This window comes from Triturus cristatus, chromosome 11, assembly GCF_964204655.1.
Source record: "Triturus cristatus chromosome 11, aTriCri1.1, whole genome shotgun sequence".
In the NCBI taxonomy this organism is placed as follows: domain Eukaryota; kingdom Metazoa; phylum Chordata; class Amphibia; order Caudata; family Salamandridae; genus Triturus; species Triturus cristatus.
Window position 1 is genome coordinate 942,025,289 of NC_140594.1, and position 26,580 is coordinate 942,051,868.

A 26,580-nucleotide genomic window follows, 5' to 3' on the forward strand; every position below is an offset into this window, starting at 1 on the left:
AGCGCTTGCACACGACTGCAGGGGTTTCTAGACACCACTGTAGAGTAAAACTGATTAATATACGTTTTTGCAGGTCTGGCAGGGCTTCTCAACAGGTTTGACGTCTATGAAGAGGAGCACAACATCTGCACCAGAGCTTTTTGCCCCATCCGTCCAGTCTCCAGGCCAATCCTTTCTTATTGTACACTTATAATAATCTCTCTCGATTTCTTAGCTTAAATTATACTTTTAGGTGCTGAATTACACGCCCAATTTTTCCTTTTCTCTGAAGTTCACAGTTTTCAATTACAGGATATGTTAGTGTTTTCGTGGTGGAGCTATGTCCCCATTGACAAACAACAGGAGGCCTGGAGGATTTACAGTTGTTTATAAACACTACTTTCAGCCCCTCATCCCCATAATCCAGGGCTGGAAGCTTTAGAAACAATGGGGCATATTTACAAGGCAGTGGCAGAGCGCAACGTTAGCCTCCTTGGCTTAACACATGGTGCCCTACTTCTGAGACGTAGGGCTGCGCCGTATTTACAAGGATACGGTGCAGCCCTGCATTTCTCACCAATGCAGACACCCTTGCACCATTGCTTTGCAGGGGAAGATTGTTTATGTGCAGAAAGATGTGCCTTCCTGCACATAAACAATCTCAAATGCAATTTTGAAACTTCTATGTGTGCTGCTTAATGAGACAAACATAGAAGTTTCAAAATGTCATGTTTTTTAAATGATTGTTAATGTGGAGGAAGGTACACCTTCCTGCACATTAATAATCAATGGCCTTTTGATGTTTCTGTGTGCTGCACAATGCATGGAAACAGCAAAAACGAAGAGAAAATAAACATTGCGTTGGGGTAAGACTAGGTTTTTCTTGGTCTTAGTTTATTGCACTGCCCCATATTTACGCCACCCTTGTAAATGTGGGGGAGTGTCAAAATCAATGGGTGTTAGGGTGGAACGCCCACCACAACACCCACTGCCCGCCCTTTTCACTCTAACTATAGCGTGAAAGGGTGCCTTATTTACAAGGCAGCGTTCAGCCACATTAAGATGCTTAACGCTGCCTTGTAAATAAGGTGAAGCCCCTATCGCCACCACAATGTCAGAAAAAGTGACGCTGTGGTGGTGATAGGGGCTTGAAAATATGCCCCTATGTTTGCTTTTGTTTCTGAGTTGCTCACACATTTCGCACCAATCTGTGACATTCCCTAATCAAATCCCTTCACTTATGACCTGAAAAAAGTTTTGTGGGGAAAACTATTCAGTTAGCAAAAACTATACCACATGGTGAAACTGATCGTGCATGTATCTCCCATTCCAATCCGTGAGGCTCGGAATTAGTACATAAAACCTCTCGGAGGTTACAACGCTAGTTTCAATAATGGTATTTCCTCTAGGAAGCTTTACATCTCGTTATTTCTGATTGGATTACTGCTGTATGCAATGTCATTGGTGCCCAAACACAGTGAGTGTGAGAGAGAGGGAAACAAAGAGACAGGGTGAGAGTGCAGTAAGTAAACGTGAGTGAGGAAGAGAACAAAACTTGCGAACAGTTGGGTTTCCGGTGACAAAGTCCTTCAGAAATGTTGTTGTAGTAGTAAAAATCTATCGTCACACAACATCATAGTAACACAGTGATCTTGAGACGTAGCGTTAGATGAAGAAGAGCAAACTCTGAGAGATACAGATTCAAAACATTTATCCCTCAAATATGTCTTCCTGTTTGTCGGGCACCTTTCTAATAGTGGGGGCATCATAGCTTCTCAGCAAACCCTTACTCACCCATTCTGCCACCCACAAACATCTGAAGTCCAGGACTGTGTCCTATAGACTAAAAATATAGGATGCACTTTCGTAGAGAGTTACAGGTTAGCCGTGGAATGGGCATTGTCTTCTAAAGAAAAGGCAACAATTCAACACTCAACTGTACTTATCATTTAAGTTACAAAAAGTTGCAGCGTGCACAGAGTTGGCATTGACCAGTGTGTAAGCTGGTGGTTTGAGGCAGAACAAAGTGATATCCCAAAATGTCCTCTTACTCCTGTAGTTGCCTTGTCTCATGGCCTCTCTTACCATCAGCCAACAATATATTAGCTAAACATTGTGGGCTAAGCATGGCCTCTGTATCAGTCCAAGATTTTGCTGGTGGTGCAGGCGGCAAGGTGATATCCTTCGCCTTATTTCAGAGCATCACATTGCCCGCCACACAGTTGCTGCTTGGGATAATCTTTTGCCGGAAGGTGAACATCTTTTTCAGTTCACTGCGAAACCGATCATGTAGCCAGGCATACAGAAAAGGGTTGCAGCAGGAGGAGCTCATGGCAAACCAGTGGCAGAGGAGCTGCAGAAGCAGAAAGTAGTCTTTGCTGATCATGTTAATGTCAATGTCCCGGATGATGTTGAAGAGGTGAATTGGCAGCCAGCAGATGCCAAAGGCTGTCACCACCAGCACAATAAGTCGGAAGGTTTTCCTCTTCCTCACCCGGTCAAATTCGGCTTGGCTTTGAGTTGGGTGGCCAGGCACCACGCGGTTTTTCAGCTTGACAGTGATGCAGATGTAAGAAAGGGACACAGCAGAAAGGGGAAGGATGTAAGTGATGATTAGGGCACTGTACGCGTAGGCAAGGTGTTCCTTCTTTTTGCCCATCCAGAACTCCTCGCAGATGGTGAAGCCCTCCTCATGAAACTCGACGTAGTAAGTGTGGGCAATAGCAGGTGCTACCAGAGCGCAAGAGAGAAGCCAGATGCCGCCCAGAACATACACACAAGTGGTGACAGATATTCGTTTCTTCAGTGGGTGCACTGTGGCATAATACCTGAGGAAAGAGAAAAATATGTGATCAGTCCAAAACATACCATTCCCTGTACAGCCTGCATCTCTTGAGCAAATATATATATACATTTCCTCGAGGGTCAGGTTGCCTCCTTGTACGTCATAGGTTTCCCATGATACGGGAATCTAAATATTTGATCCAGTGCAAATATTCAGATTTCTTTCCAGCTTGACATCTACATACTAATGTGTGTATATATATATTCACTGAAAAAACCATAGGTTTCAGGCCTGATATAGTTAGGAATTAGCATTTAAAAAACCTTAGAAATTCACTGAAAAAACAATAGGTTTTAGGGGTGTTATAGTTAGCTGGACATTTCACTCGAACAAAACCATTGAAATTCTTCTGATATAGTTAGTTGTACTAACTACATCTCGCGCGCCCGCAATCCACTGCTGATGATGTCACATATTACATCATTCATGACATGGTCAGTGACATCACTGATGACATCTCAAATGACATCACTGATGACATCATCCAGTGAATGTGGTTTGGTTCGTTATTTAAATATGTATTATATATATATATATATATATATATATATATATATATATATATATATAGCAATTTGCATCGAAGAATGGGGGGATATATAAATATAAATATCTGGATGGAGGATTTAGTAGCAGGGTGATTGACTGTTTACTTGACTAATTTATAGTGTCTCACTAAATATATTGGATAGTGACAAAACTGTGTGAATATCTGTATCACTTTGTCAGTTGTTGTGTAAACTGCTGCACCAGTTGGTTACTAGCTACGTGAAAGTCTATATTATTTATTGATTAGTTAACTGAGTATTTGTATGGGAGAGTGAATGTGTGTGTGGTTCGGTGGGGGGGTGTGACTGCCCAAAGATGTGTGAATAGTTGATTCAGTAGGTATCTGAAGTTAGACCTACATGTTATAACAGTTGTTTGGGTGAGTGAATATCTTTATGGGTGTGGCGATGAGCCAATATATGTCTCAATGGTACATGTCCAACAAACTGGAAAAATAAAAGCCAGTGTATGTGTCAGTTGTTGTATATAAATAAGTATACATGACTCCGTGATTGTATGAGTGACTGTATGGATAACTGTATAGTTGTAATAGTGTTTTTATAACACACTAAGGATGAGTTATTATCTATATGAATAGATGAAGTGGTGTTTTTATAAGTGTATAGCTAAGTAAAAGTAAGTATGATCCATTGTTTGCATAAGTGAGTAGGATGACTTCATAAGTGATTAGGATGTGTGCTGGTGTGTAATGTCGATATTGGTGTATAAGTATATTTGATAGTGTTCTATTGATCATTGACAGCATGTATGAGTGAATCTATAGGTAAGTGATTAGATGTGTGTATTGATCTAGGAATCACTGAGTGGGTGTTTAGAAACTTGTATTGGTGTGTCAATGGTTTTAGATCTGGCACTCTCTATTTTACAGTGAGTGATGAAAGGTTATACTAGTGTATGATGAGGTGTATCTGATTGTCACGTGGATGATGTCATCATTGATGTCATCAGTGATGTCATTTGAGATGTCATCAGTGATGTCACTGACCATGTCATGAATGATGTAATATGTGACATCATCAGCAGTGGATTGCGGGCGCGCGAGATGTAGTTAGTACAACTAACTATATCGGAGGAATTTCAATGGTTTTGTTTGAGTGAAATGTCCAGCTAACTATAACACCCCTAAAACCTATTGTTTTTCCAGTGAATTTCTAAGGTTTTTTAAATGCTAATTCTGAACTATATCAGGCCTGAAACCTATGGTTGTTCCAGTGAATTTCAAAGGTTTTGTAAATGCTAATCCTTAACTATATCAGGCCTGAAACCTATGTTTTTTCAGTGAATTTCAAAGGTTTTTTAAATGCCAATTCCTAACTATATCAGGCCTGAAACCTATGGTGTTTTCAGTGAATTTCAAAGGTTTTGTAAATGACAATTGTTAATGTATTAATTGTTATACTGATTTTTTTGATACTGATTTACTACATGGTTTAAGCGGTTTATTTTTAGATTATACATTACAATACAAAATATACTTTCTCAGAATGAATTACTTTAGTTTAAATACTTTGCAAATAGGCAATAGACTTTTAAGTACAGTAGTTACAGTTGTTGCAATGGGCAACACAATTTCAAACACAAAGCAACATTGAGCTCAATGTAAATTTCTAGTCAAATGCAATTAGTTACTTTATGGATTACTTTTCTAACCACAGGACTGGATGCTAGATTCAGTCCTTGGACATCTCCTGTAAACAGTTGAGTAAAAGCGTTTTGGTTACAGTAGTGATTTTTAAGGATTATTATTGTATTTTAAAAGCTGACACTTCAAACATTTTTTACATAGAATCACCAATGTTATCCTATGGCAGAAAATTCACTTAGCAGGTAAGTAGTGTTATTGTTACTTTTTATTACTCAGTGGTGGATCCTGGATCCAGCACTGGCCAATCTCCTGTAAACAGTTGAAAGAATGTGTTGAAGTCATACAGACGATTTTTTAGGAATATTTTTAGTTTGTTAAAATAGACACATAGAAACTTTTCTACTTAAAAGCACACAATGGATTCATATGGAAAGAAATACAAGTTACTGGTAAGTACGCTTAGAATTTCTTTTCAGGGTCAGTGCTGGTCTAAAAGATGCAGCCCTGGATTCTCTCCTGAGAACAGGTGAGTAAATCGAAATTCGTAGTTCGGCTGATTTTAGAGGAATATTTGTATGTTTCAAAAATGGATACTTAGAAACTTTTCTGCTGAAAACCACACAATGGATTCCTATGGAAGGAAATACAAGTTACTGGTAAGTATGCTTAGAATTACTTTTCAGGGTCAGTGCTGGGCTAAAAGATGCAGCCCTGGGCTCCCTCCTTATAACAGGTGAGTAAATCGTAATTTGTAGTTCGGCTGATTTTAGAGGAATATTTGTACAATGGTAAAGGAAGGGGGCGGGGCCTGAGGTGACGTGTGAAAACACGCCCTGTGGCGCGTTTTAAGTTGGGGAACTAATTCCTCTTCAATCATGCGGTTCCCTGGGGGCTAACTAGCCGACCATGTACCTCCAGTATGTGTCAGGGAGCTGCGTTGCAGAGTGGTCTTCAGAGGCCACGCCCCGTTTACAACACTCTGCAACGCAGCTCCGTGGCGCTTCTTGGAGGTACCTGGTGGGCTAGTTGGCCCCTAGGGGACCTCTGGATTGAAGAGGAATTAATTCCCCAACTTAAAACGCACCACAGGGCGTGTTTGCACACATATCACCTCAGGCCCCGCCCCCTACCTTCACCACTGTGCAAACACGCCCCGTAGCGTGTTTTAAGTTGGGGGATTAAGTCCCCTTGAATCCTGAGGTCCCCTGGCGGCCAACTTGCCCACCAGGTACCTCCAGTATGCGCCAGGGAGCTGCGTTGCAGAGAGGTGTTCAGAGGCCACGCCCCTTTTTACAACACTCTGCAACACAGCTCCATGGCACTTACTGGAGGTACCTGGTGGGCAAGTTGGCCGCCAGGGGACCTCAGGATTCAAGGGGACTTAATCCCCCAACTTAAAACACGCTACGGGGCGCGTTTGCACAGTGGTGAAGGTAGGGGGCGGGGCCTGGGGTGATATGTGTGCAAACACGCCCTGTGGCGCGTTTTAAGTTGGGGAATTAATTCCTCTTCAATCCAGAGGTCCCCTAGGGGCCAACTAGCCCACCAGGTACCTCTTTTTTTTTCTTCTTTTTCTAGAAGGGGGGCTGACGGGCCCCCCCTTTTTTTCCATTTTTTGTGGCCCTGGGGACCCCATCCCCCAGGGCCTGCCCCCAATTTATGTTTATAATAAAAAAAAAAAAAAAAATCGGGAAGTGGGCCTCGTGGCACCCCTCCCGAGGCCATAATTTGCCCCTGGGACCCTATCCCCGGGGCATGGCCCTTTGTTTTTATTTTATTTTTTTAATGGAGGGGGGCTGCGTAGCCCCCCTCCTCTGGCCACTTTAAGGCCCCGGGGACCCATTCCCCTGGGGCCGGCCATTGTTTTTTTAAATTTATTTTTTAATTGGGGAGGGCGGCCACGTGGCCCCCCTCCTAGGCCATTTGTGGCCCCGGGGACCCCATCCCCGGGGCCTGGCCTCTGTTGGGGCCGTGGGGGTACCCCCAATCCCCCCACGGTCCCAGCCGGCTCCCCGCGTCCTGGGGGAGCCGGCATTGCTTTTCCACATGGGAAGCAACTAACATGCTGCTCCCCATGTGGAAAAGCAATCAGCTTTGCTTCATTGAAGCGAGAGCAGGTTTTCCTGCTCTCGCTTCAATGAAGCAAAGCAGATTGCAATGACAGGGCGGGAGCCGCGAGGCTCCCGCCCTGTCATTGCAAACTACAGTGTCCCGGGGGTGGGTACCCCGGGACACTGCAGGAGCCGGCCCTGGGGGGTGGCGGTCCCCAGGGCCTATCAAGGCTCCAGGAGGGGGGCGGCGTGGCCCCCTCCCACACTGACAAGTTGCCCCGGGGGGTGGCAGTCCCCGGGGGCTGGGGGGGCCTGAGAGCCCCCATCCCAAATAATTTCAAGCCCCGGGGGTGGCGGTCCCTGGGGCTGGGGGGGGGCTGGGGGGGCTGCGAGCCCCCCCACCAATTTTCAATAAGCCCTGGGGGGTGGCGGTCCCTGGGACAGTGTGGGGGGGATTGGGACCCCCCTACACTCTTTTTTAATTCTGCCCCCGGGATTTGGCCCCCCGGGGGCCAATTACCAAAGAAGCGCGGGGGCCCCGCACTTCTTTTTTTCAATTTTCGGCTGAAATTCACACTGGGTGCGCTAATCTCGCCGACTTGTTTTTAAAAAAAATGCTTTTTTTGGCCCTGGGGGTCCTTGTGGGACCCCCTGAGCAGGCCTAGGGGGTCAGGGTGTTTCTACCCTGCCCCCTTGTCGCGTTTTTCACGTTTGTTTTATAGGTTTCTTGTGCCTCAGTTCTACCGAGGCACAAGATGACTGCAAACACTTCCTGATCTAGAGTGTTGATAGCCAACTAGAATACAGCTTGTGCACCGCAGGGTGCGGCTGGGTGCGGGGAGGGTGCGCGGATCCTCCGAGGCCATAGATATATCTATCTTTTTAACTCTAATTTTCTCAGGAACTACTGAACGGATTTACACCATTTAAGCAAAAGGCACGAGTCTGAACTGAGGACTACCTCTTTGCCAAATTTGGTGTAATTCCGTTCAGCAGTTCGGGCTGTAGCTGCGTCAACAGGTCCTAAGGGAAAATGCATGGGGAAAACGTGCTTTGGGACCCCCCTTTTATCTCGGCCCCCGCTTGACGAATCACCGTGAAATTTTCAGGATAGGAGCGGAACAGGAACTGGCCAAAAGTTTGGAAAATTTCGCGAAGATTCGTCAATCGGCGCCAACGTTATTCCAAATAGAATGTTGCGGATTTCCTATGGAAAATAGGTCCTAACTATATCTACCTACTGGCGACCGCCAGTAGGTAATATACACATACATATATACATACATATATATATATATACATACATACATATACACATATACATACATATACACATATACATACATACATATTACCTACTGGCGGTCGCCAGTAGGTAGTTATAGTTAGGACCCTGTTTCCATAGGAAATCCGCAACATTCTATTTTGAATAACTTTGGCGCCGGTCGACGAATCCTCGCGAATTTCTCAAAATAGGTGGGGCGCTACGCTCCGCTCCTACCCTGAAAGTCTCGGGGGGATTCGTCAAGCGGGGGCTGAGATAAAAGGGGGTCCCAAAACGCGTTTTTCCCATGCATTTTTCCATAGGACCTTTAGATAGGGCTACAGCCCGAACGGCTGAACAGAATTACTAGAAATTTGGCAGAGAGGTAGTCCTCAGGTCAAGGAAGTGCCTTTTGTAGGTTTGGTGTAAATCTGTTCAGTAGATTCTGAGAAAATAGCCTTTAAATCAATATATATATCTGAGCCAGCTTACGGTACGCTTACCGTAAGCTTACCGTACGCGTACGGTGGCGTGCGCGAGCGCGATTCTGATTGGCTGTTACATCTAAGTAAACATTCGAATCGGTCGAAACCAGGAAGCGGCGGCCGCCATTTTCTCTCTCGCACTCTGAGGGGGGGGCTGTAAACAAAGGCAAAAAACATATAAAGGGGCTGTTTAGACAGCGCCCATGCACATAGCCATGTTAGTTGAGTCCTCAAAGATCCCCCAAGGCCAAAAACGGTAAATTTTTATTTTTTGAAAATTTCGCCGATTACGCTTACCGTACGCGTACGGTGCGCTTACGCTAAAAATTTTAATAAAAAAAAAAAAACACTCTCTGTGCATGGCATATTATTGTCATCACTTACAAATTAAATTTAACAGATTACTTATCACAAGGAAGCGCATAATATGTCCTCCATGTGCGCACGGTGCGTAACGTGGGAACGCGGTGCGCTTAGCGCACTGCGTGCCCACCTTGCGTGTACGGCACTAACTGCGTAAAGTGGGCGCGCGGTGCGCGAAGCGCACCGCGTGCTCACTGTGTGCGCACGGTGCGCGAAGCGCACCGTGCGCGCACAGAACGAACTGCGTTAAGTGGGCGTGCACGCCACGAATGGCGTAAAGTAACTTAGCATTTAAAAAACCGTACAAATTCACTGAAAAAACCATAGGTTTCACACACGTTATAGTTAGGAATTAGCATTTAAAAAACCTTGCAAATTCACTGAAAAAACCATAGGTTTCAGACATGTTATAGTTAGCGGAAATTTTACTGATAAAAAACCAATGAAATTCCCCCGTTATAGTTAGTGCAGGCAACTATAACTCACGCGACCGCAATCTTCTGCTGATGATGTCAGATATTACATCACTGATGACATATGTGTCTTTATGAAAAATAAATATTTGTAATATATGTATAGCTAGAGATTAATGGAAGAAGACATGGGTAAATAAGTGTCTAAATACAGTGATGTAATATCTGACGTCATCAGCAGAGGATTGCGGTCGCGTGAGTTATAGTTGCCTGCACTAACTATAACGGGGGAATTTCATTGGTTTTTTATCAGTAAAATTTCCGCTAACTATAACATGTCTGAAACCTATGGTTTTTTCAGTGAATTTGCAAGGTTTTTTAAATGCTAATTCCTAACTATAACGTGTGTGAAACCTATGGTTTTTTCAGTGAATATATATATATATATATATTCACTGAAAAAACCATAGGTTTCACACACGTTATAGTTTCGAATTAGCATTTAGAATACCTTGCAAATTCACTTAAAAAACCATAGGTTTCACACATGTTATAGTTAGCTGGACATTTCACTCGTAAAAAACCAATGAAATTCCCCCGTTATAGTTACTGCAGGCAACTATAACTCACGCGACCGCAATCCTCTGCTGATGACGTCAGATATTACATCACTGTATTTAGACACTTATTATTTACCCATGTCTTCTTCCATTAATCTCTAGCTATACATATATTACAAATATTTATTTTTCATAAAGACACATATGTCATCAGTGATGTAATATCTGACATCATCAGCAGAGGATTGCGGTCGCGTGAGTTATAGTTGCCTGCAGTAACTATAACGGGGGAATTTCATTGGTTTTTTACGAGTGAAATGTCCAGCTAACTATAACATGTGTGAAACCTATGGTTTTTTAAGTGAATTTGCAAGGTTTTCTAAATGCTAATTCGTAACTATAACGTGTGTGAAACCTATGGTTTTTTCAGTGAATTTCAAAGGTTTTTTAAATGCTAACTTTTAAGTGTGATAGTAGTTATATCTATTTTTTGTACTGATTTTCTACAGTTTAACTGTTTATTTATAAATATTTTATTCATTAAATAACATATTTTTCTGAAAATTGCAAAAAAACATTTTTTAATTAAAACTGAAATATTGATTAATTTTCTTGTTTTCATTTTTTATTTTAATATATTTATATCATTTTCTTTAAAAAAATAATTCCAATTTTTTTCGCAGTCGCGCACTCAAAGTGTACACATCACGGTGGGTGCGCGCATTCTAGCCGCCATTTTAGAAAAGTCATGAAGGATCCGCGTATGGTGTGCGACGGCTGGGTGTTTTTCAGTTACATCATATACATTTAATATCACGTGATATGCGCGATTGGTATGCGACCAATCTGCGACTCCTGCTCCAGCGCATTCGTGACACATGCGCATTATGGTACAAGATGTTTGCGCGCTTGCGGGTCCCGCGTGACATCATATACGTCCTGCGGCACGCTGGGTGCGCGACTCCCACAAAAAAAATGTATGTTCCAAAATGATATGTATGTGTCTTTAATATACATATTAAGGCAAGAGATTATGTAAGATATTCATCAAAATAATATATTTGTACTTATAAGAAACTTATATTATTTTTAAATATATTTTCGCGAAGTCGGGTGCGTGTGTCGTGAGTGCAGAAAACCAGGTCAGCAGAGCTGCTGTAGAGCCAGAGAACCAGGTCAGCAGAGCTGCTCTAGAGCCTAAGAACTAGGTCAGCAGAGCTGCTCTAGAGTCAGAGAACCAGGTCAGCAGAGCTGCTGTAGAGCCAGAGAAACCAGGTCAGCAGAGCTGCTTTAGAGGGAGAGAACCAGGTCAGCAGAGCTGCTTTAGAGCCAGAGAACCAGGCCAGCAGAGCTGCTTTAGAGCCAGAGAACCAGGTCAGCAGAGCTGCTTTACAGCCAGAGAACCAGGTCAGCAGAGCTACTCTAGAGCCAGAGAACCAAATCAGCAGAGCTGCTTTAGAGCCATAGAACCAGGTCAGCAGAGCTGCTTTAGAGCCAGAGAACCAGGTCAGTAGAGCTGCTCTAGAGCCTAAGAACCAGGTCAACAGAGCTGCTCTAGAGCCAGAGAACCAGGTCAGCAGAGCTGCTGCAGAGCCAGAGAAACCAGGTCAGTTGAGCTGCTTTAGAGGGAGAGAACCAGGTCAGAAGAGCTTCTATAGAGCCAGAGAACCATGTCAGCAGAACTGCTTCAGAGCCATAGAACTGGGTCAACGGAGCAGCTTTAGAGCCAGAGAACCAGGTCTGCAGAGCTGTTGTAGAGCCAGAGAACTAGATCAGCAGAGCTGCTCTGTAGCATAAGAACTAGGTCAGCAGAGCTGCTCTAGAGCCAGAGAACCAGGTCAGCAGACCTGCTGTAGAGCCAGAGAAACCAGGTCAGCAGAGCTGCTTTAGAGAGAGAGAACCAGGTCAGCAGAGCTGCTTTAGAGCCAGAGAACCAGGTCAGCAGAGCTGCTCTAGCTGACACTGTTTGACTGACACTGACTGACTGACACTGACTGACTGACACTGATTAACTGACACTGACTGACACTGATTGACTGACACTGACAGACTGACTGACACTGGCTTGACTGACATTGACTGACATTGACTGACACTGACTGACTACTCTCTACTACTGACTCTCTACTACTCTCTACTACTCTCTCTCTACTACTCTCTCTCTACTACTCGCTCTCTACTACTCGCTCTCTACTACTCGCTCTCTACTACTCACTCTCTACTACTCACGCTCTACTACTCACTCTCAACTACTCACTCTCAACTACTCACTCTCAACTACTCTACTACTCTACTACTCACTCTCTACTACTCACTCGCTACTACTCACGCTCTACTACTCTCTACTACTCACTCTCTACTACTCTCTACTATTCACTCTCTACTACTCACTCTACTACTTTCTACCACTCACTCTCTACTACTCTACTACTCATTCTCTACCACTCTCTACTACTCACTCGCTACTACTCTCTACTACTCACTCTCTCTACTACTCTCTACTACTACTCTCTACTATTCACTCTCTACTACTCACTCTCTACTTCTCTCTACTACTCACTCTACTACTCTCTGCTGCTCTCTAGCACTCACTCTACTACTCTACTACTCTCTCTCTACTACTCACTCTCTACTACTCACTCTCTACTACTCACTCTCTACTACTCTCTACTACTCACTCTCTACTACTCACTCTACTACTCTCTCTCTACTATTCACTCTCTACTATTCGCTCTCTACTACTCACTCTCTACTACTCACTCTCTACTACTCACTCTCTACTACTCGCTCTCCACTACTCGCTCTCCACTACTCGCTCTCCACTACTCACTCTCTACTACTCTACTACTCTCTACTACTCGCTCTACTACTCACTCTCTACTATTCTCTACTACTCACTCTACTACTCTCTCCTACTCTCTACCACTCACACTCTGCTATTCTACTACTCACTCTCTACTACTCTTTCTCTACTACTCACTCTCTACTACTCACTCTACTACTCTATACTACTCACTCTGTACTACTCTCTCTCTACTACTCTCTACTACTACTCTCTACTATTCACTCTCTACTACTCACTCTCTACTTCTCTCTACTACTCACTCTACTACTCTCTGCTGCTCTCTAGCACTCACTCTCTACTACTCTACTACTCTCTCTCTACTACTCACGCTCTACTACTCTCTCTCTACTACTCTCTACTACTCACTCTACTACTCTCTACTACTCACTCTCTACTACTCTCTCTCTACTACTCACTCTCTACTACTCACTCTCTACTACTCACTCTCTACTACTCACTCTCTACTACTCACTCTCTACTACTCTCTACTACTCTCTCTGCTACTCACTCTCTACTACTCAACTACTCTCTACTACTCGCTCTACTACTCACTCTCTACTATTCTCTACTACTCACTCTCTACTATTCTCTACTACTCACTCTACTACTCTCTACTACTCTCTACCACTCACTCTCTGCTACTCAACTACTCTCTCTCTACTACTCTCTCTCTACTACTCACTCTCTACTACTCACTCTCTACTACTCACTCTACTACTCTATACTACTCACTCTGTACTACTCTCTACTACTCACTCTGTACTACTCACCCTCTACTACTCACTCTCTACTACTCACTCTCTACTACTCACTCTCTACTGCTCACTCTCCACTACTGATTCTCTACTACTCGCTCTCAACTACTCTCTACTACTCACTCTACTACTCACTCTCTACTACTCTACTACTCTCTACTACTCACTCTACTACTCACTCTCTACTATTCTCTACTACTCACTCTCTACTATTCTCTACTACTCACTCTACTACTCTCTACCACTCACTCTCTGCTACTCAACTACTCTCTCTCTACTACTCTCTCTCTACTACTCACTCTCTACTACTCACTCTACTACTCTATACTACTCACTCTGTACTACTCTCTACTACTCACTCTGTACTACTCACCCTCTACTACTCACTCTCTACTACTCACTCTCTACTACTCACTCTCTACTGCTCACTCTCCACTACTGATTCTCTACTACTCGCTCTCAACTACTCTCTACTACTCACTCTACTACTCACTCTCCACTACTCTACTACTCACTCTCTACTACTCACTCTCTACTACACAGTCTCTACTACTTGCTCTCTGCTACTCGCTCTCTACTACTCTCTAGTACTCACTCTAATACTCACTCTCTACTACTCCACTACTCTCTCTCTACTACTCACTCTCTTCTACTCACTCTCTACTCACTCTCTACTACTCACTCTCTACTACTCTCTACTACTCACTCTCTACTACTCTCTACTACTCACTCTCTACTACTCTCTACTACTCACTCTCTACTACTCACTCTTCACTACTCTCTACTACTCACTCTCTACTACTCTCTACTACTTTCTACTACTCACTCTACTACTCACTCTCTACTACTCTCTACTACTCACTCTCTACTACTCACTCTCTACTACTCACTCTACTACTCACTCTACTACTCTCTACTACTCATTCTCTGATACTTTCTCTACTACTCACTACTACTCTCTACTACTCACTCTCTACTCTCTATTACTCACTCTCTACTCTACCTCTCTACCTCTCTCTCTACTACTCTATACCTCTCTACCTCTACACCTCTACCTATACACCTCTACCTCTCTACCTCTCTGTACATGCACACATATGCACATATATATATGCATATATATGCATATGCATTTATATATGTTTGTGTGTATATATACATATATATATATATATATAAACATATATATATATATATATAAATTCATGCAAACATATACATATATGTATACATATGCATGGTATGTATATGATAGTTTGAAAAACACTAATAAAAGCAAAGCTAAAAAGCCACCTAAGTATAAACAGAATTGCTTTAACTTAAACGAGGGCGAGACCTATTGCATTTTCAATGCTTGTTTACTTTAGTTCCATCAAGAAGGCATTCAGATGTGACACATTTGCCATAAATGCTGAATGGTAGCACTCTAGTTCCTCATTAGATCACTGTAGCAAAGCTACTGCTCACCATGGAAGTCTGCTGCTGGTATTCAAAGTGCATGTTTCAGTCTGCATGTCAGAACTTTTGAATGAAATAGAAGAGGATTTGAGAAGTCAAAATGTGCCCTAAGTTTTCTTTCTGCAGCACTAATCATAATTTCTATGGCAAAATGAACCTCCTCATTTTGTTCCTTTGCAAATTAAATGTTTTAAATGTTACCACTTTATTCCAATCAAGATGGCTTCAGGTGTGCCATACCTTTGTCATAAGTAAGACTGTTAGCGCTCTAGTTGTTCTTTAAAACACTCTGGGATTTCTGTCATTGGGCTATTCTTGGGCTACATCTCGGTGATATTTGTGCTACATTTGGTCTCTTTTGTCTCCGGTGGCCATCTTGGGAACCTTGTTATGAAGATTCCTAATTTCCTCATTTACTGCAGTCTCCTCAGTAGGCATACTGTCAGTTTTTTACTTTGATTCAATGAAGAAGGCATTCAGATGTGTCACACATTTGCCATAAATTCAGAATGTTAGCACTCTAGTCGGTCATTAGATCGCTGTAGTAAAGCTACTGCTCACCAGGGAAGTCTGCTGCTGGTATTGAAAGTGCATGTTTCAGTCTGCATGTCAGAATTCTTTAATGAAATAGAAGAGGATTTGTGAAGTCACTCAAAATGTGCCCTAATTTTTCTTTCTGCAGCACTAATCATACATTCTATGGCAAAATGAACCCTCTCATTTTGTTACTTTTTAAATTAAATGTTTTAAATGTTACCACTTTATTCCAATCAAGATGGCTTCAGGTGTGCCATACCTTTGTCATAAGTAAGACTGTTAGCGCTCTAGTTGTTCTTTGGAACACTCTGGGAAGCTGCAGTAGAACACAAAGGAATCAACTGACAGTCTCTGCCCTTGTTGGATGTACATGTTTTACTGAGAATGTCAGACTTCATTCTCACATGACTGAGAAAGATAATGTGAATTTACAGAAAATATGCTCTCAGTTTCGCTTATAGATCACCTTCCAAACCTCTGTGGGAAATGCATGTGAAAATAGTTTTCTCTCAAACATGATTCATGAAATCCCAGCAGAAGGCTTTTTCACATGGTAAAATCACCTTAGAACATACCACAATTCCTAAAATGAGTATGGTACCATCAACAAATGATTTATAATGTAACTAAAGTCTTAAAACCTTCTATTAACTGCAATGCTTTTTAATGAGGTGTTATCATGTATATTGGTCCCAAGATGGCTGCCAACACTTCTTGGATGAAGGGCTGACAGCCAATCAGATCTCACAATGAGATGTGTGGTTAGGCTCCGCCCAGATATGTATATGATTTTACTTTTGATTTTCACAGGAACTACTGAACGGATTTACACCAGACCTGCAAAAGGCACTTCCTTGACCATATGGCTACCTCTCTGCCAAATTCCACGTAATTCTGTTCAGCCGTTCGGGCTGTAGCTGCGTCTAAAGGTCCTATGAAAAAATGCATGGGGAAAACGTGTTTTGGGACCCCCCCCCCTTTTTCTTGGTGCCCGCTTGACAAATCACCCCGAGACTTTTAGGGTAGGAGCTGAACGGAGCGCCCCATTAGTTTTGAAAATTTCGTGAGGATTCGTCAACCGGCGCCAAAGTTATTCAAAATAGAATTTTGAGATTTCCTATGGAAACTAGGTTGTAACTATAACTATCTACTGGCGACCGCCAGTAGATAATATCACTGAAAAAACCATATGTTTCAGGGGCGTTATAGTTAGCTGGACATTTCCCTTGTACAAAACCCTAGAAATTGCCCGTTATAGTTAGTTCAGCTAACTATAACTCGTGCCCCCGCAATGCACTGCTGATGACGTCACATATTACATCACTCATGACATGGTCAGTGACATCACTGATGACATCACTGATGACGTCATCCAGTGAGTCTGTGTTTCTGTTAAATTTAAATATGCTTAATATGTATAGGGAAAGGGCTATGGAAGAATGAGTGGGTGTATAAGTATGTGAATGGATGATTTAGTAGGTGCGTGACTGACTATATAAGTGAGTCATTAAACGTATCTTACTGCAGACTAGTGACTAAACTGTGTGAATGTGTGTATCTGTCTATCTGTTGGTGTATAAGTGGCTGCATGGTTTTGTGAGTAGCTATATGAGTGTCTATATGGGTTACTGATTGGTTGTCTGAGTATCTGTATGGGTGCCTGAGTGTTTTTGTGGGTAGGGTGTGTATGACTGTGCATAGATGTGTGAGTGGGTGATTCTATGGTGCATGGTTTTAAGAATGCATATGTGATCGACTGTATGGGTGGGTGAGTGTGTGTATGGTTGTGTTAGTGAGTGAATGTATATCTCAGTGGTACATGTGTCAGTAACTACATATGTGAAAGGCAGTGTATATGTGTGTAAGAGTATATAACTGGCTATATGTGAGAGTGTGTGATTGCGAGAGTGGCTGTATGGATGAGTGTGTGTTTGTATCAGTAATTGTATAGGAGCGTCAGAATGTGGTAGTATTTTTATGAGTAAGTGAACTTGTGTGTGTATAACTGTATAGGTAAGTAAATTGGAGTTTGATTAAATATTTGCATGACTGACTAGGTGTGTGAGTACGTCTATGGATGGTTGGCGGTGTCTGAGTGTCTATATAGGTGTATAATTGCATATGATACTGTACTGAGTGAGTGTAATTATGTGTGACTGTACAGGTGAGTGAGTGGAGGTGTGTGTAGACATAAGAGTCAATGAGTGGGTATGTAGTTACTGGTATTGGAGTATCTATGGTTTTGAGAATGGCCGTCTGAAATTTTCGAAAAGAGTCGGTATATCAAAGGTTATATTACGCTGTGAGAAGATGCACTAATTTATCACATGGATGACATCATCAGTGATGTCATCAGTGATGTCATTTGAGATGTCATCAGTGATGTCATCAGTGATGTCACTGACCATGTCATGAGTGATGTAATATGTGACGTCATCGGCAGTGCATTGCGGGGGCGCGAGTTATAGTTAGCTGAACTCACTAGAACAGGGGAATTTCTAGGGTTTTGTACGAGGGAAATGTCCAGCTAACTATAACGCCCCTGAAACCTATGGTTTTTTCAGTGAATTTCTTTGGTTTTTTAAATGCCAATTCCTAACTATAACGTGCATGAAAACCTATGGTTTTTTCAGTGAATTTCAAAGGTTTTTTAAATGCTAATTCCTATCTATAATTTATCACTAAAGCTATGATGTTTAATGATTTTCATTGGATTTCTAAATTTTTCTATTTCAGTCTGTCAATTCCTTTAATAATGTTTTTTTTTAAATTCATTTTTATCACCTTTTTTTTACATATTTTTTCAATTAATTCTTTTAAAAATTAAGAACTACTATTTGTTTTTATTGGGTTTAAAAAAAAAATTGTTACTGTTTTAAAAAATATTTTGTAAACTATATTTTCAAAAAGTTATTTTTTATGTATTTATTTTTCAATTTTTTGAGGAGCCGCGCACCCTAAGCGCACCCTTTACGACCCGTACGCATAAGCATCCATGTACGATATGTGTTGGGTATGTGTTTGGTGCGCGATTACAATGCGACTGGTACGCGACACGTATGATGGACGTTACACAACGCTTGCGCGCTTCCGCGATGCGTCATGTGCGTGCAAGACGCGGTGGGTGTGCGAATCCCGCAAAATATTTAACATTTAAAAAAACATATATATATGTATTTTATGTGAATATTAATTGAACACAAACTCTAAACTACTCATAAAAGTAATATATTTTTACATTTAATCCTATTTTCTTTTTAAATTCATTTCGCGGATGCGCGCTGGGTGCGTGCTGCGTAAGCGCACGGTGCGCGGATCCCATGTGACCTGAAAAAAAGAGATTTGATTGGTTCATTACACTTCCTGTTCAAACTATTGAAAGACCCCGCCCATTTCAATCATTCTTCTTTGACCTTCTTTGGAGGAGCATCTCTTTGCAGAGAAGAATCTTTTTTGGACTAAGTTTACAATTAGCTCTAACTTTTTGTCTAACAAAACAATGGCTTCAGGGCCACAGGCATCTCCTGTATCTCCTCATTCATCTGAGGATGAATTTTTGGAAGAGCCACCACGTTTTTCATCTGTGGTGTGGAAATTTTTCACATATCCAGAGGGGCAAACAAAGACCAATGCCACCTTGGTCACTTGCAAGATCTGCCAGAGAGTGCTGTCTCGTGGGGATCCAAATAAGAAATATTCATGCGGAACGAGCATGATGAAGCATCTGAGGACCCTTCATCCAGTAAATCTTGCTCGGGAGGAATGCCGAAGGATGAGAGTCGCTCCTGTTCCTACGGATTCATCACAGCCAAGCACTTCAAGAGTACATCCTTCTGCACAAAATTTGGACATCCGTCCGCAATTCCAATTTTTGAAAGTGCTCTGCACAAAATGCAATGCAACTTTATGCTACGGGGAGCAGTCTATCGATCTGTTCTGCCGCAAGCAAGAAAGTCACCATTGCTAGTTTCTTTTTTCTTTTCCCCTGAAGTTCATTGTTTTGTTCCTCTAGTTCTATTTTTTCCTTTTTTTTAAAAAAGAAAATCCCAAAAAATTAAACAATTGTTAAAAAAACCAAAAAATAAATATATAAAAGAAAAAAGAAGAAAAAAAAAGTTCTTCTAAGAACTAACTTTCCTGGTTTAAAAAAAGAGCTATATACTTGTTTGTTGATGTGTGAAAGTTTACATGAATGTATGTGTAGAACGTAATTGACTGAATGAATGCATTAATAGCATATGGTGAATGTAATAGTGCAGAACTATGAGGAAGTGCTGCAGCATCACACAGTAACCTCTTTAACTGCAGTGTGCTGTAGTACTTCCGAAGCACAGGGATGCAACATATGTACATAAATATGTTGCACATCTATGCTTCTCTGTGCACGGCTGCTTAACCCCTTCCACGCGCAGCAAATTCTGCCGAGGTGCGAGGGGGGCTGGGCGTAGCGCCCAGGTACTCAGGACGGCTCCCGGCCGTCATGAATCACGGTGCGCGTGTGCTCATGACGGCCGGGAGCTGTCCGAACTCCGCCCACTGATTAATTCGCCCGCACTGGCGGGGAATTAGCTGCGCGTGGGCAGAGCGGCAACGGTCGGACGGCTCCCGGCCGTCAGGAGCACACGACTACCGTGACTCATGACGGCTGGGAACCGTCCTGAGCACGGAAGTGGTTAAATTGCAGCCATGTGGTGACACAGGCACCCTTGCACCATAGTGGAAGGATATCTGTCTCATGTGCTGTTTGTTTTTATGCAGAAAGACACACCTTCATGCACAAAAACAATCAATAAACGCACTTTTCTCTTTCAATGTATGCTGAACATTTTAGCATGCATTGAAGATTTAAAAATGAGGAGAAAAAAAACCAATTCTCCTTGTTGTGCTTTCGTACACCAATTAGAAAATGGTGCAGCATTCACACACATATCGACATTTATGATTTCTGATAAATCTGGAGCTGTGTCTTGTTCTATGAGTATTCAGTGCAATCATGCACAACAACACTTATAGAACAACCTTTCAACGCAAAGTGGTGTGTATGATGAGTTTGTATTTACATGGTGTAGAAAAAGTACACAGAGCGCCTTTTCCTCTCTTTGTAAATATGAAAGAGTGTCTTGCGCAATAACTATGTTACAAAAAGTGACATATTTTTGTTTTAAAATTGCTTCCAAATGATAGAAGGTAAGCACTGAGTTTTGTCTGCAAAGATGCTCAAACAAGAATGATTGAAATGATTGCGGTCCTTCGATAGGTACAATGGGAAATATTATGAACCACTCAAATCTGTTTTTTTGCAGGTCACATAATATCCGGTAACAGAGAGATTTCAAAACTACATCGGTATAAACAGAGTGTTTTTAAAAAGTTGTTCAATCTTTGTAGGTTCTTGCAGATCAGCCCATTCTGCATATTTATATTTACTTAAACTTACCTTCACAGTAATAGAAATTAAAAATGGTATACATTTTTTTCAGATTTTGTTTACAATAAAAATTGATGTAAACTGCTTATTTTAGAATTAGGATCTGTAAAGAAAAGAAAAAATAGTTATAACGTAATAACACATTTTTTACAACACAGCATAATTTCAACAAAGTAATTTGTTTGCCTTTTATGCTGTTCTCAGAATATATTGAATTTCACTAGAAATAGTGATTTCCATCGTACTCATCACTTAACAGCAGGCAAAAAAAAAAAACAATCAAAAGGATTGTTTAAAATAACACAACATGCTATTCTCAGTAAAATACCACAAGATACAAATCACACATATATAAAATGCTTATGGCTAACAAAATTTTATAAGTTTAACTTATAAAAACTGTAAATGTTGTCGCTTAAAAATATTCACTGAGTCAATGAGCACAAAAAAGTCCATAATTCAAACATATACCTTTCCTCGAGGCCAAATGGTATTTTTGCACTCCTTTTTATGTAAATTGTCCTATGGTAGTCCTATTAAATGATAATAATAAATTTCTCAGAGAGTGAATTATCTTCCTAAAACGTTGACTTTAAAAATATTAGGTAGGAATTTGGTAATACCCTAGACAAACGTTGTTTGAAAACCAACTGGGAATCATTACAAAGTGTCCAGCCTTTGTCACATTTTAGATAGGCAGTGTAATGTCCAGATGTGGTGGAAGGACATCATGGAAAATTATTGCAATTGCTACAAAATTCCTTCCTGATATTGATACTTGTGTTGCTACAAACTGCTTTATTAAAGTATCCAATTTTCTTCCATCAGCTGTACAACGTTGCATCATTAAAATTATGTATTATCCATATTGTGTAGAACCAGAACACACATCCAAAAGATTACGAACATCTGAAACAGATTGTATTTTACTTGTATCTGTTGTAAATTTTTCAAAAACAGAATGCAACAGAAAACAAAATCTTTGTTGCCGATTCTGCATAATTTGTTCTTGCAAACCTTCAAGATAAAAAACAACATTGACCACTACATTAGCATTGCAGTTGACACCTGAACTATTTTCAAACTGATAACCAACAACCTCTTCAACAGTGTCCAATTTCTTTTTACTTGCAATCACAACATTATCTTGTTCTTTTCCCTTCTCAACACCTTCAGAACAGATATTCTCAATCCTTCTTTTTCGATCAATCACACGCTTTTCAAATACAGGATATTGACCTAAATTTGGAGCATACACCCTTCTTAACCTATTATACTCTTTTACACAGTTTGCATCTGCATTAACCTTTGTCTCATCAAAATCAATCAATAACAAACCAGATAATGTTCTGACTCGCGACAAAGCAACATATGCCATACCCTCTTTAAATACAGTAGATCCAATGTTCACCAACGCACTGTCTACACTTAATCCTTGAGATTTATGAATAGTCACTGCATATGCCAGAGAAAAAAGAAATTGATTCCTACGGACATATAAATCTTTAACAAGCAAAAAACGAACTGAACAACAACCAATTTCTTTAACATCTTCCATCTGATCAAATTTAATTTTTTAAAATTCAATTCCTTCTTTTTTCTGATAATTAACAAAATCTACCACTTTACCCATTGCGCCATTAACTAACCTTTTTTCTACATCCAAATTACGCCTTAAAATTACCCGACAGTTTACATACGCATACAGTGTCTTTTCTAAACCAGCTGTTTTAGATATTTTTTTTTCTAAAGAATCCAGTTTTGTTTTCAATTTTCCCGTCAAAATATTAGTGATGCCTTCATGCTCTATTTTATCGATGGCTTCCATTTTAATAATTTCTTCATTTTCCAGTTTCAATAGTTCTTCGTTGAATATGGAACACTCGCGCAGTATTGGCATTAAACAGATCACTGATTTATTTTCAGCAATTTTCATATACACTTTTGCAGGAACTACATTTTCATTTGGAAAGACATTGCAAAGTAATCGACTTTCCAAAGCTTGTTTGCCGTGTTTTGTAAGAATTCCAATTCTTATATCTTGAAGAATACTTCCATATTCAGCATCATTTGCCTGTCACATATTTTTTGTCAGTTCTTTGTATTAAAAATTAGTCCAAATGTTCACATTATCAACACTACCAAGAGACTTTCTGGTATCTTCATGTGCAAGTGTTTTAAATACCGGTTGTCCTTTTACCGGAGTCAGTTGCAATAGATCTCCAAAAACTATGACGTGTTTTCCTCCAAATAACACGTCATACTCTGTTTTAAGAATTTGCTGCATTCCTAAATGCACAAAGGCAAGCATCAAGTTTGAGACCATGCTCACCTCATCAATAGTGAGAAGTTTCATTTTCTTCAAGACTCTTGAAACTTCACAACAAGCTTCTCCATATAGCTTGTGGTATTCCAATTTGTTCTCATGCTCCACTGGTAGCATTAGTAAACAATGTAAAGTAATTCCTTTAATGTTATGTGCTGCCAACCCAGTTAGAGCAGTGACAACACAAGACAAATGCGACTCAGTTGTTTTTTGCAGATAACTTGTAATTACTTTAATTAAGAAACTTTTTCCTGTTCCAGCTTGACCACTCACATACATTCAGATAGGTTAAAATGATGTACATGAGCACCCTTTCTTTTCATGAAGTAATCCATGGTCAATCTGCTCTTTCACTTGTTGATATATTTGTTTCTGTTCAACATTTAGTTGTTCTTCCAAGTTTCCTAACTGTATTACATCTTCTTGAGCTTGATACATTGCTGTTTGAACCTCATTCATGGCAGTTGCTGCTTCATTTTCAACAATTGGTTGTCCAAGTGGATCTTGACTCAGTGCAGCAGAACTTTGACGGTCTTGAGAACTGTCTCTAGCAATCTCAGCTGCAATTATAGTTTCTTGATCAATTTCATCATTCAACATTTTCACATAATTTGCAAAAGTACTTCATTGTATGCTATCTTTACAAGCATTAAATCAATCTTCATAGCTCTGAAAATCTCCAAGTAATTCCAGTTCTGAACGCCATGGTTTGAACATTTGCAAAAGGGCTAAATAGTAAAATTCCCTTTTATCAGCAGTGTCGCAACTCAGTTTCCTGTGATTAATTAAATTTCCTTTCCTTTGTTTCACCAGACATCCTTCAGAACCAATCACTGCATATTTTCCATCATTGATGTTCTCTGTAGTATTCCGTTTAAAAGTGTTGTTTTGCAGCACTTCATAGAGACACATGTTCTCAAGATGATGACTTCTGTTTGGGTAATGTGTCCAACATATTCGTTTTCAAAATATCTGTACTTTCAGGTTCTTTTTCTGCTAAATATTCAATTTCTTGAACAGATTTCAGTACCCGATTTCGCATTCCTGCAAGACCTAGACTCACCCAAATGATTCTTCTACTTTTGGAATATAGACTTGCAGATGATAACCGATCTGAACATTCCTATGCTCCAATTTCACAATGCGATAACATCTTCAAACTGAAGCTGTATAATTTTTTACTTCGAGTCTTCTCGTGAGAAATCTCTTCCCACATTTCTTTCAATTCCGTCTTTTCTGATTTAGTAATGTAGGACGTTACATATCGTGCAACAGCAATGGAATTGTCCGCAACATACTGAATATCCATGTTAGCATTCCACATGGATAAAATAACTGGATTGTAGTCATTTATGTATTTTGATTCTTCACTTCTTTTTAAGTTGTAGGTATTTTTCGGAGACTTTCTTGTGATGGTATGTCGCATAGCTGACATAAAACTGTTCACTCTTCCTTTGAATAATACAGGACATGGAAATCCAAAACGACATTTGGTATAGAACTTATCCTTTGACTTGTACTTTCGTTGACAGTATTTTCCACATCGATGGCTTTGGAATCGTAAGACTTGTTGTTTTAAGTTTTTATGTTCTTTGCTATTGAGTACAGCATATGTGGCATAATCTTCAATGGAATACAAAACAGTTTAATCTGAATCTGTTCCAAATTTGGGGGCGTCCTTGATCCATAACAACATATGTATATGAGGAGCACCTCTTGCTTGATACTCCTTTCTCCAAAAGAAATCCACAACTTCTCCAAGAGGAGGATTCTTTTTATTGCAGATGAAAGACATCATAGCTTCAAATCTATGATTGAAATATCTGCATACATTAACAGGATCCAATGAGCACAATTCTCCAGGTGTCTTGTATTCAATATTTTTTATATTGGAATTTGCTTCTCGAAGAAATTCAAGTAAATCATCCCAAGCATACTCAGCACAGCTTAGTGTAACAAACCATGTAGGAGTTCCCAAGTTACGTAGCATACATTTCAGTTCTCCATGACGACGGTACCAATATTCATTAGTCCCACGCTGACATGCCATCAGATTAATCAACTGAGATTCTAAATGATCATCTCTCTGATGCACTTTATCCATAAAATCCTTTGCAGTTACATTTTGCAGATGCATTCCAGTTTTTAAAATGTGATTTAGTGCATATGAAAGTCCAGACAAGTCACTTTCAAACAGAAGATGAAACATATAAGGGATACATTGTCGAAATCTTGGATCTTCTGCATATAATCTTGTTGTCTGATATTCAGATGCAGGAATCTGCACAGGACGTTCATCATATCGTCCACCTTCTCCTGTTGGAAACAACTGTGGGAAACAACAAGCTTCCAAACTCTCTTCCCATACACTCATGGGTTTTCCTGTTGCTTTTTTCATTTGGAACAACTCAATCGTATTCCCCATCACCTCTTTGAAATGAAGTGGATGTACACTGTAATGTTCACAGATTTCTTCACATCTAGACATGTCCACTTTTTCAATTTGTCCACTTAATGTTTCAGTATCTTCTGCTAAATCTATTTCTTCTTCTCCTACAAACACATTTCGATAGTACTCATTATTTTTTTAACAGATACAATGATGCCTTTTGCACTTTTCTAACATCCACTAACTCTTGCCAGATTTTATTATTCTTAGTAGGAACACCATTAACTAGAATGACTAGTGGCTCATTTTCGGCATGGTCTATTTTTCCTTACATCTAACGGTAAATACACAACTCTTCCTTTCAATCCTCTTTGCAACTCTGATGGAGGTAATTTACCTGTTTTAGGCTCCATACGAACAATAGCCTGAAACGGGTGAACACATTGAATGAGAATAGACTCATACGTATTTAAATCTATCAGCTCTGGAGGAATAGCAACCAACTCTAGATTATTATGAACAGCTCTAGCAGGCATTTTATTCTCATCTAATTTGTTATAACAATATTTGGAAATACGCTGCTCAGATCCCAAATCAAAACAATTCTCTACCAACAAATAAGTTGCAAATTCCATCCACTTATCATTATCTTCTATTTCACTTTTTAAATACAGATTGACACCCCTAGTTTGATTTTTATAGTGAGTTCGCCGACAACAAATACAAG

At 40.5% G+C, this 26,580-nt stretch overlaps 1 protein-coding gene across 3 annotated transcripts in view; it reads right to left on the reverse strand.

Annotated features, from left to right (window-relative positions):
- Window positions 1-1,675: 1,675 nt before the first annotated feature.
- LOC146785721 (prolactin-releasing peptide receptor-like) overlaps window positions 1,676-26,580 on the reverse strand; it is a 655,448-nt gene continuing 630,543 nt past the window's right edge. For all 3 annotated transcript variants that reach the window (XM_085634949.1, XM_085634950.1, XM_085634951.1), the window contains one exon: window positions 1,676-2,807. In XM_085634949.1, the coding sequence (XP_085491075.1) occupies window positions 2,174-2,807 (634 nt within the window). In that variant the 3' untranslated portion in view covers window positions 1,676-2,173. The remainder of the gene's footprint in view (window positions 2,808-26,580) is intronic.